Source organism: Hermetia illucens, chromosome 5, assembly GCF_905115235.1.
Source record: "Hermetia illucens chromosome 5, iHerIll2.2.curated.20191125, whole genome shotgun sequence".
NCBI lineage: Eukaryota > Metazoa > Arthropoda > Insecta > Diptera > Stratiomyidae > Hermetia > Hermetia illucens.
Window position 1 is genome coordinate 40480800 of NC_051853.1, and position 16668 is coordinate 40497467.

The following is a 16668-nucleotide window of genomic DNA, read 5'->3' on the forward strand; positions in this document are numbered from 1 at the left end:
TATGATTTCTGTTTTGGATGCTGGGCCGGCATGAATGAATTCAAGGATATATGGGACAACTTACGGAGATTGCGTCCTGTTTTGTTATGATAGATGAGAGTGTTTGTAAACAATCGTCTTCGGATAACGCGGTTCTTATGTAAAGGTTGATAGTACATAACCTTCTTTGTGAGTTGAGTTGAGTTTCATTCATCTTTTGTTAGTTTTCTTTATTTTCACGTTATCTGGGAAGGACTGTGGATCATCAGACATATCCCCATAACTGAAATAAATTCAGTATAGAGTAAAACTGCAAAAATGATTTTAAGGAAGCGGAAAATCGGTCGCGCAACCATTCTATACATATTGTGGAGTTATGAATACTACTGAATACTGATAATGAAATAAAATTGAAGTTAATTTTTATAACTAGGTTCCTCCTCTTTTGCATGCTATTTTCATGTCTCTCTTGGTAATGCCTTGGTCAAAATGTCGGTGATTATATACTGTACTGTACTGTGTTAACGTATTTTCCTTCTAGATCGTGGACCAAAATGGCTACGGGAAGGATGCCTAGAGCATAAAACCAGCATACAAGAGGACAGAAGGAGTAAAGTACGGTGCTGGGTTCGAACCCCAATACCGGCGGTTTTCGGGAGTGAACAAGCGTCCATCGATATCCTTCGACCGCAGTGGCTCGTCCCTAATCGAGCTACTATGGCATCTAATGTTCCAAGTATAAGGTTTCTCAAAAGAAATTTTATATTTATTTAGCTTACTGCGTGAACGCAACATATCCGAGAGGCACGGGGGTTATGTCAATCGGTAGCCTAGCTCTTGGGAATTCAGTCGCTATGGAGCGTTTCTCGGGAGCAGACCGCGCGTTGTGCGTGCGGGGGTTTTACAAAAACGGCGATTCGGCAACTGTAGCGCGTAAAAAATTCTGCAGTATTCGAGGTTTTCGCCACTTAAATGATGCGCCAAGCATTCCTCTCATTCGACAGTTGGTTAAAAAGTTTGAAGAGACTGGTACAACGCTAGATAAATCAAAATCCGGGCGACCTAGGTCATCAAGAACGGTAGAAAACGTGGAGAATGTTAATCAGTCTGTTCGTGACGACCCGAACCTTTCAATTCGGAAGCGAGCAAGTACTTTAAATGTGCATAGATCATCATTACATCACATTATGCAAAAAGGCCTCAAGCTGCACTCCTACAAAATTCAATTGGTGCAAGAATTAAAGCCCCAAGATGCCAGTCAGAGGCTTAATTTCGTAAATCAGGTGATTGAGCGATTTTCAACGTTTACCGACATTTTGTTTTCGAATGAAGCCCATTTTCATCTTCATGGCCACGAAAATAAGCAGAGCTGCCGCTACTGGAGTGCAACGAATCCGAAACGTAAACATCAAAAACCCCTACATTCACCTAAAGTGACCGTATAAGCTTCGATGTTGGCACGAGGAATTATCGGCCCTTGCTTTTTTGAAGACGAAAGGGGCGTGCAGTTACAGTGAATTCAGAGCGTTATGTGAAGATGTTAGACAACTACTTCGTACCTGAATTGCAAAACTTTCCTGGTTATAACCAAAGAACATGGTTCGAACAGGACAGAGCAACTTCACACACGTCCAATATGCCTCTGCCACGTGTTCGTGAAATTTTCTCAGGCAAATTGATCTCCCGGAGAGATGACATAAATTGGTCTCCACGCAGTCCAGATTTAACCCCTATGGACTCTTTCCTATGGGGTTATCTTAAATCTAAAGTTTATGCCAATAAATCAACTTCACTTCACACGAAATGGCAGCCATCGCTGAGTTCACCTGCCGAAACGTCATAAGTAATTTTACTGTTCGATTAAATGAGTGCCAAGAACGCGAGGGTCTACATTTAGACGATAATATTTTTAAGAAATAAATCCCCAAAAAGCGTATTTTAATAATTAATAAACATTTTTTCTATATACGGCTTATTTTTTTTTAATCGATCCACTAAATATAAAATTTCTTTTGAGACTCCTTGTACAATAGATTTGGAGAAGAAGCTGTTCAAATAAAGTAGAACTCTGGCAATAATACCAGTATCAAAGGCGAAGAATAGGAAGAGAGGAGATGGCAACAAGGTGATTTCGACATCCACCGCATCTGCCCAAGAGGTAGTCCAGGACCAGAAAGTGGCCCTATTCAGGAGAAGCTAATCAGTTTTAAGATCCAATGTCCAAGATGGCAAAAGAAAAATCGCACGTAAGCTCTGCAAATGATAAAGATGAAGGAATATACAAAAGGAGACATCAAGTCAGGACTCATCGAGAACAGTGCTCTGACTGGAAGAGCTGCTCTTCATCCAGCATGAAGATAATGTAGTTGGGCATTCCGAAGCACAACGTGCACCAGGCCTGTAAAAACATGGTAAGAGCCATGAGAGTGCTTTATAATAAGTCATATGAAGGTCCGGGATGTCTAACGTGAGCACGTGCCGTGTAGGCATAATGCCATGATCCTTTTCGAACACGGATTAATTCGGAGAACACAATCAAGACTTATCTAACAATTCTGTCGTAACTAAGGGGTACGGCGCTCCAGTTGTACAGTATAACTTCACGCTTGAGGCTACAAGGAGCTCTACCCGCAAGGCTTCGTGCAAGATGAGTCCTTTGCGAACTCGGGCCTGATTGCTCTCGTCAAATATGTCGGGTATTATAGTGGGTCACAAGAGGAAGAGAGAAGACCTACGGGAAAGCGAAAAAATGCTGTCCCAACAATATTAGACGAAACTAATGTGACATCGAATCGCGTGGCCATCGATTTACAACCTTAAATAGTGCGGAACAAAGAGGGGAACCTCTAGGAAATCAACAGACGCCTAAAGGAAAAAAGGCGTTCTTGCCAGCTTTATAAACGAATCTAAAAGAGGAGGAGCATAACATGTTCCCAAGTAAGAACACCGTGTAGAGAGATGAAACCCAAAGGAAAAATAATTGTGGCTAGACCAAGGTCATTAATAAAGAGAGGAAGAAGAAATCCAAGGTGCGAATTCGTCCGTAAGCAATTTTGATTTCTAACAAGGGGAATTCATCGTAAGCGGAGATAATATGAAAAGTTAAAGATGACCCCGATTTATTAGACCTGAGCGAAAATGTCAGCAAGATCCGAAGTACCCAGAAGGGCGATCTCATGTTCGAGCTAAAAAATCCAGTTTGAGCAAAATTGTTTGCTTGGGGAGAATATTGCGATACGTTTCCCAAGAGATCTATCTCAATGACGTGAGATCCCTAGAAAAATCTACACTGCTTTGAAACAGAAATTTAAGTTGGAGGAATTCGAAGATACGGCTTTGGTATACTTGCAGGTGACTGATAGCCAGGGTGGTGAGTTGCATCTTGCTGTTGCAGTCTCAGTTTGGGGAGTAGTGCTGTATGTTATACATAAAGTGCATAAACTGAGTGCGTAGTACAAAGGAACAGAATTAAGAGTGTGTTATGTCTTGAGGAGATTCAGGTGATTCAGCAGGGCCGTGGAGAATACCGGCAGTCCCCATACATGTGAATTGGGCACCTCATCTGATTGTTTAAACTGCTTTGTACATGGCTTTTGTTGTAGACAACTTCATGGTCCTTTGCTTCTTAGATTTCGAGCTTATTGTTTCTCCTCCTAGTTTGAATATGTACACTTTGTCCGACTTTGGGTTCACGGAATGATCACCCTTTCAGATATCTTAATACTCGCTTTGCGACATCCCAGTATATCACATTGGAGTTCTTGTTGAGTTAGCTCAACATGCTTACACTCTGCGCGATGCCTGGCCTCGTTACCACCGTCAAGTACATTACCGCTCCGAGTAGTTTCCTGTATTATTGACTTTTTATCGGAATTTGCTCCTCAACATATCTCTTTTAAGTTTAACTTATACGGCCCCTTCTTGTTTAAACCCATTGCTTAGACAATACTGTTTCCCTTCTAAGTCTTTGACGTAGAATTCCTTTTTCAGTTTTATGACTAGTTCTCCGTTCAAATGTTGGCACCATCTTTTTCCAATTTGCTTTACCTCTTAGATCGCTTTTCGCAATCTACAGACCTGGTCGTTTGTGAAGAAGTAAAGGGGAGTCTCGTCGCTGCTTGTGGATTATGTATTCCAGGGACTCTATTAATCTCGTGGAAGCTTTCGTATACAGCTCCTCGCCAATGTCGCCGTGTAGATACGCTGCCGCTATATCCATTTGATTTATCTTCGCATTTATCGCTTCCACTTTCTTGTCCACCTTTCTCATCATGCGCTCGAGGCATGATCTGAAGCCATGTTCGATATGCATGCTTTCTCGGTCGTCTAGGTTTCCTCGTTTTCTTTCTGCGTAGGTTGTCCTGCAATGCGTCTCGTTGGCGGCTCAATTTCATGCTCTCCTCGAACCCTCGGTTACCTTCTCTAGTTCGGGTTCGCCTTCCCAATACGAATACTTTAGTCCCAAATATTTTTAAATGCTTTAAGTTAAGCTTTTGTAGTCCTCAAAGATTTCAAATAGTGGCTGATTTTCAATAACTTCACTGACATTGAAGTCACCTGTAAACGTTATGAAGTGTACATAAATTTCCACATTCAGATCTTATCCTTGAAGGTTGACGGTGAATAGTATCGAGCAACCTGTTACTCGTTTCTCTATGCGATGTAAACAGTTTTGCCGTTAATTTTTGTCGACAGCATTTGTCACTACCTTTTGACAATGGCTTGATTTCTGGTTCTGGCAGGTTCATTAAAGGGTCGCTATGTAAGTGCCTGAGTTCTGGATACCAAAGAGTGGCTTTCGACGTGCACGACCCTGCTGTATCCTTCACCTTGGCTTGCTCGCTGGCTTCTCTCAGGTAAAACAGGTCTCCAAAGATAGATATCCCCATTCAGATCCTTGATGATGGCCTCGTCTTTCCTGAACAAAACGTCTCGGCAGTGATGGGTGATTTTGGACACAGAAAGTAAGTTAGTTGTGTCATTCTTAAAGAGTACTGTGTTATGTTACACCAAATGTAAGATCCCTCTCACTTTCGCTTATTACGGCGCGGTGTCTATATATATGTGGAGTATGCCTCTGTAAGCTCCTGAGTGTTGACTGACTGTTGTGCGGATAACCTGTGACTAGGTACCGATTCTATCCTAAGCTAATAGGTGAATGTGTGTGTACGTTTGAGAATTATTAATATCTCGAACAAAGGCAAAGTTAATAGTTCAGACGATGCGACCACGGTTCAGTTTAACGCAGCGTGCAAAGCTTCGGAAATTGCCAAATTTTTACCATGAAAAAGTGGCTGCCGGAGATTTATTCTTAAATCACCTACCTTTGGTTAAGAGCAGGTCCCACGGTAGAAGCTACCATGCAGGCACAACTGACGAGTAGTGCTTCTCGCAACAGACGATGTCAACAGTGCCTTGGGGGTGCTTACAATGCTAGGCACAAAAAAAAATATTTTCATGTGACGGGCTTCCTCTGCGAATGTTGAGCGATTATCTAAGAGACCACTTACTACTCTATGAGACTTTCAGAGTTGAATAAAGATAACGTCGAGAGTAACAGAGGTATCTTTTCAACGCTATCTAAGATAGTCTGCTAAGATTCGATGTGGCAGAGGAATTGCACGTGAGTTATACAGATACACTGTTAATCAGGGACAAAATAGACAGGGTAAGACAGGGTATATTAGTGCGACAGGTAAGCGGATGAGTGACTGCTCATGCTTAGCACTGCGCGGGAAAACACTAAGCTTTGCTTAAAAAACTAAGCTTTAATTAAAAAATGAATCTCGACTTCGCGTCCCACGTCGATCGGCGGGATGATTATATAGTCCAAATCAACGGTTAACTTACTTAGATTCACGCCAAAAAGCGCGGAAGTACGTGCTGATGCCCTTGACAAGCATGCCTAAGTACAGAAGCAAGAAGTTTCGTACGGATGATCTTCGTTGCCTTCCTCGCTAAAGAACGCAAAAGCGGTTACAAATGCAAAGGAGAGGACCCAGGATATACACTGAATGAGTGACAACTCAGTGTCCGGATAGCTGAGTGGTTAGAGCGCAAGGCTGTCATACGGAAGGTCACGGTTCAAATCTCACTGGTGGCAGTGGAATTTGTATCGTGATTTGACGTCGGATACCAGTCGACTCAGCTGTGAATGAGTACCTAAGTTAAATCAGGGTAATAATCTCGGCGGAGCGCAATGCTGACCACATTGCCTCCTAGTGTACCGTTACGGTCTTGAATGAAGTGCTCTAACACACTTCAAGGTCCTGATCCAACATGGATTGTTGCGCCAACGATTATTATAGGCCCTGATCCAATATATTAGTGACAACTCTCTTGACAAAACAAGTCAAGGAGCAGATCGACTGCGCAGCTTATCAGAAACTTAAATCTGCGATTCTTCTTTTGCATTATCCTTTGTCCTGTTCACAAGCAGGATCGTCTCGTCGTGATCGGCTGGGTGGATGGAGTCCCTAGGCTTTCAAATCCCCATCCAGGGTATCAAACCACCGTTGTTCGGCCAGTCTTTTTGTTGCTCATCATCAACTTCCATGTTCAGACCAATCTTGACAAGTCAATTCTCTTTAGCGCGAATTACATCACCATACATTATCGTAAGACTCCGTTTATTGCCTTTTATAGTCGATCAATCAACAACAGAATCATAGAGAGCGACAGAGCGAACGATATTGCGGTGAATTTTAGATTTAAGACGTTCGTTGGTACGTTGATCGCAAAGAACACCAGTTGTGGAACGCAACTTCATACAGGTCGAGCTAATGCCTGAAGCAATATCATAACGCAGTTCTCCATTGGCTGATACCATTAACCCGAGATAATTAAATTACTCATTTCTGGGTATGTCACTGCCACTGACAGTGATTGTATCTGTTTCAAGGGGATCGGTCGTGAAGAATTCAATTTTATTTAGATTCAATCTGTGACCGTAGACCGAAGTTGCTCGAGATCATTTTTGCTACTGGACGCCAGGAAAACATCATTTGTATAAAACAGTGTATAGAGCCCTGGAGGTTGGATGTTCCGTGTCACAGCGTGCACAACAAGAACAAAAAAGAGAGGTGAGACGACGCTTCCTTGATGAACACCCAGAGAGCAATTGAACTCACCTAATGAGTTCTTCTGGTACTAGGTATCTGATGGGTTCGTGTGGCACCCGATTAAACACTTCCTCCAGATCCAGAAATGCAATGAAAATAGAGCGATACTTCTCACGGTGTTTCTCCATGAGTAACAGTGCAGCGTGTATTACGTCAGTAGCTCTGCAGTTTTTGACAAACTCTACTTGACTCACGGTTATTTGAACGATTTCGCGAATACTTAAGGTTAGGATTCTTCAGTAAATTTATGCAGACGTTGTAAAAAAGATAAAAAGATGCTTAAGCGCGCCGGCAGATCGGGTCTTGTTGCGCCTGGCGCATTGAGCTGTAGGGGCCGGAGGGCAACGGTTCTTTGATGTAATAAATTTCCTTCCTCTCCTATCCTCCTGAAACAATTTCCGCACTTGAAGAAGGAAAGGGGGTGGGCTAGTGGGGAATCAATTGTCAACCGATTCTAGGTTTTTTTTTTGGTGACGGGGAAGTATTTAGTTGGTAGACCGACGGCTTACCGTTGCGGAAGTCCAAAACCCGTCGTACGCAAACAAGAAGTTCTTTGAGAAGCCACATCGTGTCACCTAGGATGATCTTTGTCCTCGGACCATTTTTATTATTACCCTGTAAGTCACACCCCAATGATGTATGTCGGCATCCTCAGCTTTTTTGATTTTTCGAATCACCGGTTTTAAGCGGCGTCTCAATTGCTTGTGTATCTTGTATCGTTAGTTGCTACAGGGCTTTCCTTTAAGCAACTGGTAAAGTCTCCTTGCCGAAAACGTACAAGGTTGCGATTTCTATGTTCAGCAATGGTTGGATTGCCTACTAGGACGACTATTATGTAGCTTGTTTTTACTTTGCTTTTTTTCCCGTCAGTTTCCAGTATAGGCTTTTCGTAGCATTTTCAATATTGATTCATGAAGTCCGATAACTTCAAACTTCTTCTTCAAGGCCTAGCGAAGCTTTGTATTCCTGCTGATTTTATTTACGTCCTTGCAAACCATTAAGATACCCTGCCAGCTTGCCCTTATGTCTACATTTTGTTCCAAGGACTTTTCAATTTAGTTCAAGAATTTGTCCGCGTTTACATCGTTGAATTTGATGAGCTCCAACACTTCAACTTATTTCTGGGATCTCCTAATGCGACTGATATTTTCGCCCAAATTGGCACGTTTTCACTCTGCTGAGAATTGTTAGCGTTGTAGCTGGTGATAACATTCGCTCGTATCCTTCTCCTATCTCACCTTTCCTAGATGCCACCTTTCTCCAGACTTTTGGAGTCCACTCCCCTTTTGAGGCACTGCAGCTACGTTCGCTAATCCAGTTTCTCAAGAGTGGACCTCTTTGGCCTCTTCCCTCTTCTTCCCCGGCTTCCTCTGTGTTTTTCAATGGACGTGATTTGTGTTGCCTGGCTGCCCACTTTCAGTTCACTGGCAGTTTCACTCAATTTTTATCCTGAGCCTAGCCAAACGCCAACCTGATGCCTTTTGATGATCCTTTTTCTGGAGGAGTCCGTCCTACTCCTTCTCGTGAGGCTTATAGCATTTGATGCTGCAGTAACTAAGATTTCTATTACTGACACAATACGATCGTCGGATATGAACTCTTTATTTCAACATGATGTAACAATGACCAAAAATACTAGAATGTTATCGAAATAATACTGTCTTTACTTTGTTTCTTTTTGCCTTTCATATTTTGCATAGATTGCCATTTTCGCAAAATTTTGAATAATAATAGTATCTTGGCCAGATATTTAATGCGAAAGATACGTCCGGTTGCCACATACAGAGCTAGAGATTTCAAATGAGGTAACCTGTGAGTAACATTTCAGTTCCTTTTGTGTACAAATCGGCTTAAATGGATTGGTTTCATACCTTAACAGTGAAAACAAAAGTCATTCAATTTAAAATAATACTTTATTCGAAAGATTAGATATAAAAACTAAATCACCAAATTTACAAATGTTTGTAAATTAACTTAAGCTTTCTTAACAACATATTCTTCTTTGTATGGATGTGCTGCGATCCAATCCAAAGCCCTCAAGATGTAATCTGGGACTTGTGGAATGTGGTCACCTTGTGGATGGAAACCATTCTCATCGGCGGTGTAGGTAAGATGGATTGGGATTCCTTCGGGTGATACATAGGAAGAGGCCCCTTGGGCCTGGTGTCCACCTACACCTTGTTCTTGTTGGGAGATTCCGTTGGTGGTCTCGAATGCATATTGGTATGATCCATCTGGGTGAATGTCGCTGCCGAAGCTCTTGATTTCTGCAGTAGCTTCTGGAGTGCTGTAGTGTTGAGCATGTTGTGGTTGCGCAATAGCAACTCCGAGTACAGCGGCTAATACAATCTGAAAGTTTTTCAGTATAGTCAGATAAATGCATAAATTAACACCTTTAACGCAGTCTGATTTAGATTCCAATGAATAAATTTATTTTTTTCTATTATCAATCTATGAATGGAAAAGAAAATAAAAAGTTTGCTTATCTAACTTACAGACTTGAACATGTTGTTTTGCTTAAGCTGTGCTTGTTGGTGGAGTGTTACTCAGGGACTGATGCTGGTCCTGGTCACTATCGAACCTTATATATCTTAAATTATAATAAGATTGCAGCTTAACACTGTTTTGTAATTTTCGACATTTTCTGCAAAAAAGTTAATTTATCTCCATTTTGGAAAAATGGCAGGAGCAATCTCAAAATATCCGGGAAAAAAATTAACAATATATTTGATTTGCGTTTGACACACCTTCTTGGGTTGTTTTGAATTTCACACGCTTCAGTTTAGTCATCGGTTGCATTTTGGTCTAAATATGCAAATTGAAGACGGGTCAATATGATGATAAATCATGTGTGTCTATTTCACAGATAGTTTTTCGCAAGATGCCTTAAGCCAAGTTGGACTTAACTTTCGGGGATACTCTTAATTTTAAAGATTTTGAGGAATCTTTCATACTCAATTTTACTGTGCTTCGCTAATTTATTCATGTCTATGAAATTTACCTTGTTTATTATGGACTCTTGGAATTGTGCCTTAGAATACGTTTCAGAAATTCTTATTAAGGTAAAAACTTGAAAATTGTAAACTAAGCATTTCAGCTATGAAAGCACGATTGAACCTATCTAGAAATTCAGTTGTGTACTTTTTGTTTTATTTGTCATTTATAATGACAATAATGAATGAGTCTTTATCCGTTCCTGAATGATTGAGCCTATCTTACAATTAGATAAAGAGCTAAAACAAGAGCTTAAAAATAACCCTTAATTTTGATGATCGGATATAAGGCTGGCTGGCTGGCTGCCACGAAGTTTCGTAATTGTTAAAAGATAATTTTGGGAGTACAATCAAAACGTGTGGTTTAGAATGCGTTCATAATTTAGAGCTTTTCAGTGAACGCATTTGAGCGAGGTTCTAGGCTGATAGTTCTGTAGTTTGCAGCAAATGTATCCTCCCGAACTAGTTAAAACTTTGTTTCGGAGGAATATTCAATTCAGCTTTGAAAAAAGTTTTACTAATTCCATAGTTAAAACTTCAAGTACAATACTGGCATTCCGAGGAAACCTCAACATCGCGATATCGTTGCATAAAATAATAGAAAAGAAAATCGGTGGCGAATGGAACCATTAGATTGAGGAGAGATGCGTGAAACATCACCTCAGTGGGCGATGTGATATCAAACTACTTTTTCAGAAAATTGATTAAATTTCTATGAAGAATGATAAATTACAATATTACTCGGTGATATTTAGTGATGTTTTGTAATATAATAACACATCGGCACGGACATTGTAAAATATTACTTATGACGAGAGTAATATCAGCACCATTTTTCTACTGAGTGATCATGGGGTGATGTCATGATGCTAAGTGATGTTCGGATCATGCTTGATGATGGTAATGTGATGTTCAGTGTTTTTGGAAGCGAGAACCGTACTTAATGATACTTTAACAGGCGTATTTAGGTTAAAGCGAACAAAAAAATGATATTCACCTCCGCTGTTGTACATGTCGAGAAATTTTTCTAGGATAGTGGAGGTTGAAGAACGTACGTCTAAGCACGTATAAAAGGTGCAATAAACAGACCAAAACTACTATTCCCACGTAATACAGAACACACAAACAAAGCAATGAAAGTGAACATAATCGACTGCAACAAAGGTATATATTAGGTAAATCAATTAAATTCGAATTTCTATTTTAATTTCAATGTTACGTATGCAATCACGACTGAGATGACAGTAGGCAGGAAGACAATAATGCATCGAATTAGAAATGTATTAAATAATATCCGAGATAATTACGTTCCCAGCTTCCTACAACCTCATCCGCAAATTATTTTTAAAGATGTTCCGTTTGTGGACCTGAAGTTCGAACAAATGCTACTGCTGATATTCCAGCAGGTTAAAGTTTCCCGATTGAGGAGCCAAACAGGGTCGGGGTGAGATATTATACATTCTCGTGTCGAGAAGGAAATGTACTAGGGGTCGTTGTCCTGCTGGAAGACAAATGCAACAAATTAGGGCACACCGCATTAAAGTAAACTTCCTCTTCATGTTTTTTTTCAATGAATATCAATCAACTCACGGATTTTTATTTTATACCTATTATGACGTGGTGGACTGCATTCACCAAAACCGTTAGTTCGTTTTTGCAATTTTACGGAAATTTGGACCAGTTTCACTAAGTGACCACCGGCAGCACAACATTTCAAGTTCAAATTTTCGGCTATTTTGGCACTCAGCAAAACGTGGTATTGCTAAATATTGACTTAGTTTCAGTGTTTGTTGAAAAGTTTCCTGTTTAAACAAAAAAGCATCCAGCACACATTTATAACAAATTTATATAAGGTCAAACTTTTCTATTCCATGTGAATTAAATGCAGTCTAAGGTGTGTGTGACGCCATCATCAGCGGGAAGTGCACGGGCTGGAATGTGATAATTTATTTCACGGACCCATTTTGACATCGGATCTGATATCTGTTTAAATAAAGTTAATAATAATGAATTACTCTATACTACTATATACATATTACCATCCTTTAAGTTCATCCTAGAATCATAATATCTTGCAGTAAAATTGATGGAAATCGCACTATAACTAGTAAAGGTTAAACCTGTCGCTTTTGTAAAATGGGAAGTTAGTATCACTCTAAAGTGAATAGTCGGACATAACATACATTACGAGCTAGTTACAAATAGGACAAATGTCCACTCAAATATTCTTATACGAGAAATACGCAAAACCTTTATTTTAATTATTTAATTTATTTGTCATGTTCACAACATTGCTGTGTAGCCCGACTTATCGCCTTCAAAACGAGTTCAGTTCGAGGCTGTCATTCGATATCTCCTAATGAAGGAAAGAACTCCTAGCCCTGTGAGTTGGGAATGAAGAATACACTCAAAGTATTCCCTGCTTGTCGTAAGAGGCTAAAAACGTTAGAAATTTGTGTTCTAGCTACCTGCAAATTTTGAAAACCGACTGCTCCCAAAACATCAACAACGCGTCGGATATCAACTGACCATCGGTAATCGAAAGCGAACTGTGATTGAATGTGCCCACGTTTCTTGATAACGGTTCTTGGCCTAAGCGAAATAAGATAATGGAACTTTGGGGAGTACTCCTTATCCTCTTGCCACATTTACGGCAATATGCTTTTGTACTTTGGAAAGCCAAGTAATAGCAAACGCGAATCCGGTGTCAGGTTGTTTCTGATTTCCACCGCAATGCACGCTCCCTTGACCTGGAAGCCGATTTCTGACAATCTTCTATCTACGGTTATGTGCCAACAGGGACTTCCGAAATAGTGAAGGATACTTTCTATGAGCAATTACACGCAGCCAGAGGAGGATTTCTAAACATGACATTGTGATCGTGATGGGTGATCTGAATACTAAGGTGGGATCTGACAACACCTCGCGCGGACATGTGATGGGGAAACCCGTCTTGGCGACCGTAACGATAATGCTAGGAGGATCGTGGTTTTCTGCATCTTCTGACGTCTCACCATTGGTGGCACATTTTTCAAACACAGAGCCTGCCATAAGGTCAGCTAGCTTTTAACTGATCGGCACCGTACTAAGAATCAGATTGACTCTTTCGGGATCAGCAGTATATTTAGGAATTGTGTGCTGGATATGCGTAACAAGAAAGGCGCTGATATCGGTCTCGAAAGGGACCACCATCTGATGGTCAAGTTCAAGATCGACCGCTTGTGTGATGCGACTGTTGCTCGACAGTGGGAGAGTTATCTTGCTGATCGGACGGCAGATATACTGAGTAATTCGCCTGAGAATATCGATGTGCATTGGCCAGCCATCAAAAATGATTTTTTCTTGGGTGCTTCATAGGTCGTCGAAATCAATGGGCGATGACATTTTTCCTGAAACACTTCGACTACGCTGATGACATTTGCTCACTCTCTCACCCGGTCATGGACCTTGGCCAAATGACTCTGAATTTGGAAAGGGAGGGCAGTAGAGTTGGGCTGAAGAAATACACCAACAAAACCAACATTCTCAATCTGACGGGCCATTGCACTCTTTCAATCTGCATTAATGGGTAAGGCATCGAAAGCGTCGATCAATTTGTATATCTGACAAACGTGATTTTTGCTGACGGTGGCACCAAACAGGATGTTACCCGATGCATTTATAGCGCTAGATCCGCCTTTGCTTCTTTGTCTAAAATCTGGAAATGCAGTTATCTCAATACTAAGGTCAAGTTGCTAGATGGAAAAAAAAACTCCGAGATTTCGCCAATACTTGTCTGCGTCGTACCATCGAAGTGCACTGGCCTAACACTATCTCAAACGAAGAACCTGGTCGGGGCACTCATTCGCACTGCGATTGCAAAACGGAAGTGGCAGTGGATAGGTTACACTTTAAGAAGGGGCAACAATTGCATTGCGGGCTAAACCACGTAGTGGAATCCACTATCCTAAGATGGCCGACGAGTGGGCCGTCCCAAGGGCACTTAGCGCAGAACAGTAGAATGGAAGTGCGAGCGTCTCGGGAAGTCGTGGGGAGCTGAAGCACATTTGAGGTAACCGTGAACAATGGCGCGTGGGTGTTGTTGACGCGCTATACCGTATCAACGGACGAATGGCAACTATACGAATGCATGACACTCGGAGAAGTGAACGGCCTTCAATTGTACCGCTGATCCTGTGGAGTAAATTGGGTGTTGAATTGGTGATGATCATAATCATCTACGATGTTTCCGCTGCTCAAAAAACTGCTTGTCTCTCGGCGATATGGGTTCAGAACAGCCCGAGTTGAATTGAGTGGAGACCTCCAAAGAGTTTTTAGATCGTGACAAGCTCGAAGGTGATGATTTTCTCTACTCTGCCATTGCCGGAGCTAAAACTTGGGTTGCCCACACGTCTGAAATTAACAGACAGTCTCAAAACCGGTGTCCCACTTATCAATCTAAATACACAAATTGAGTCCATTTACCGTCTCGGTGTCAGCCCCAAATGCATAGTGTATGAAGACGCGGAATTTTTGCAAATAACGTTTGAGCGGTTGAAATGGAAGCACTACACTCACATTCATGTTGAAGATTGACTCCGGTATATAAGAAAACTATCCTCATAATATTTGTGATCATCAATTCAATTCAATGCGATACTGCTAATTGAATAGACTGCAGTACGTTATCAATGGTATCCTTATGTAAGCTATGGAAGCCAACGTATCGCCTGAGCATGGGCTCCGTCCCTACTACACTATTAAAATCTCCAAGTATGATTTTGATATCAAACCTGCGACAGGTTTCAAGGGTTTGTTCTACTACCTTGTAGAAGGTATCCTTCTCTGACTCTGCAGTCCCGTCTGTAGGGATTCATTTTTTGGCTGGCTAACAAGCTTATTCCTAACACATTGTTTACTGGATGGCCGCTTTAATATATGGTGTTGTGGCTCTGCTCTAAGAAACCGGTCCCTGTCCAGCGCATCTTATCTAACGCGGCTACATCAGCCCTATATTGGGACAGGGTATCGGCTAACTGTTCTATGAGGAAATGCGAAAATCGTTATACCGTTTTCGTTGCCAAGTTTGTCGGTTTGAAATCCATCCTGGTCGAGGCTCCTTCCGTGGCTTCGTAACATCGGTTTTCCCTGTAGGGTTGTCAGTCCTACCCAACCGCCAACCTGGAGGACCAGTTGTTACATTTTGTCCCGTTTTTAGCCACGAAAGACTCATCTTCATCCTTTTCCGTCTGTAGCTCTTAGTTAAGAAAGAGCTTCCAGCGGTAACCACGTGGAGGTAGAGATAGGGTTTTGGTGGTAGAGCTGTTGGTGTTGGTTCAGCCGGTGTTTCCAAGTTTTGTGTTTCATCGTGGGTACCAATCCACGTTTCGCCCTGCCTTAGCGAAAAGCAAATTATACTCAAGTGAAGATCATCAACATCGGTATACTCCAATCGGATCACATTAAATACTGTGCGATACACCACGGTAGAAGACTCACCTAGAAACAGCAAATAGAGGTGAAAAATCAACAACTTAAGCGCAACTTCAAACATTTTCTGTGGAGTGGATTCAACTGCCAAACTATCTAACATTAATTTGCTTCAGCGGTCTCAGTCTAATTCTGAGATGTATATCCGGTGCTCCCTGATATTTCCGCAACGTCGATTTTCATAGAAATTGAGTGTTCCTCTAATTAACCCTTAGTCAAACTGAAGAGTCACCCCAGTACAATGGTTAAGAGAATTTCATCTCATTGAAAATTCAAGTAGCTGAAAAGAGTTGACCCCTGGGCCTCAGGAAGGTGTCTGCGCTAGCATCAGTTTGACAATTTGGCTCTTTTATTTACATAAAAAATAAACATTGATCACCATTCCCTAAAAATTTGCTATTTAAGGTAATTTAAATCAATGAAAAAAAAAATATATGTATATATAAAAATAAAGAAGAATATAGTATAATCATTAAAAAGGAAATTCCAGGCAACGGCGTGGGATTACGTTAATAATTTAGAAGAAGAATTGAAATGTATTTGAAGCTTCCAATGTATGGTCCAAAAAAAGTGAAATAAATTATGTAAGAATCACGAATAGGAATTTCTTTAATCCCAGCAGATAACTAAGCCAATTAACATTTTTCGAAGGTTCAGTTTACCAATATTTTCAGATATCTTAGTACTTTCACAGTAAAAATGTGTACCTGTCACTCGAAATCATCTAGTTTTTCTGTAAGGTATCCCAATGGGTGTGCTTTTAAAAATAGTACCGAAATTAAATTTACTTCTTCAGTCTGCATATATTTTTTTCGGAAGCAATGCGATAGAAGTACCATACACTCCCCCCACGAAAATTCTTTCGTCAATTATTATTATCTGACCATCGCACTATATCCTTCATTTGACTGGGCATACTTTCAAAATTTAGTAACAAACAAAACCCAATACTTCGACTCCCTTACAAGTACTTTCACATGCATGGGTAATGAAAGTGAGAAAGCCAAGTAGGAGGAAATACAGAATCGTTTACTTTTCCCGTTTCTCACCCCAACCCCAAGGAATGTAGATCTGTGTCATCCAATTTAAATATAGTCATGCTTCCA

At 41.0% G+C, this 16668-nt stretch overlaps 1 protein-coding gene across 1 annotated transcript; it reads right to left on the reverse strand.

Annotated features, from left to right (window-relative positions):
* Nucleotides 1-8994: 8994 nt before the first annotated feature.
* On the reverse strand, nucleotides 8995-9756 carry LOC119657463 (pupal cuticle protein-like). Its single transcript, XM_038064379.1, has 2 exons — nucleotides 9596-9756; nucleotides 8995-9449 (listed from the first exon to the last, which is right to left on the reverse strand). Exons 1-2 carry the CDS (start codon nucleotides 9605-9607, stop codon nucleotides 9075-9077), a joined length of 387 nt encoding a protein of 128 aa, XP_037920307.1. The 5' UTR covers nucleotides 9608-9756; the 3' UTR covers nucleotides 8995-9074.
* Nucleotides 9757-16668: the final 6912 nt, after the last annotated feature.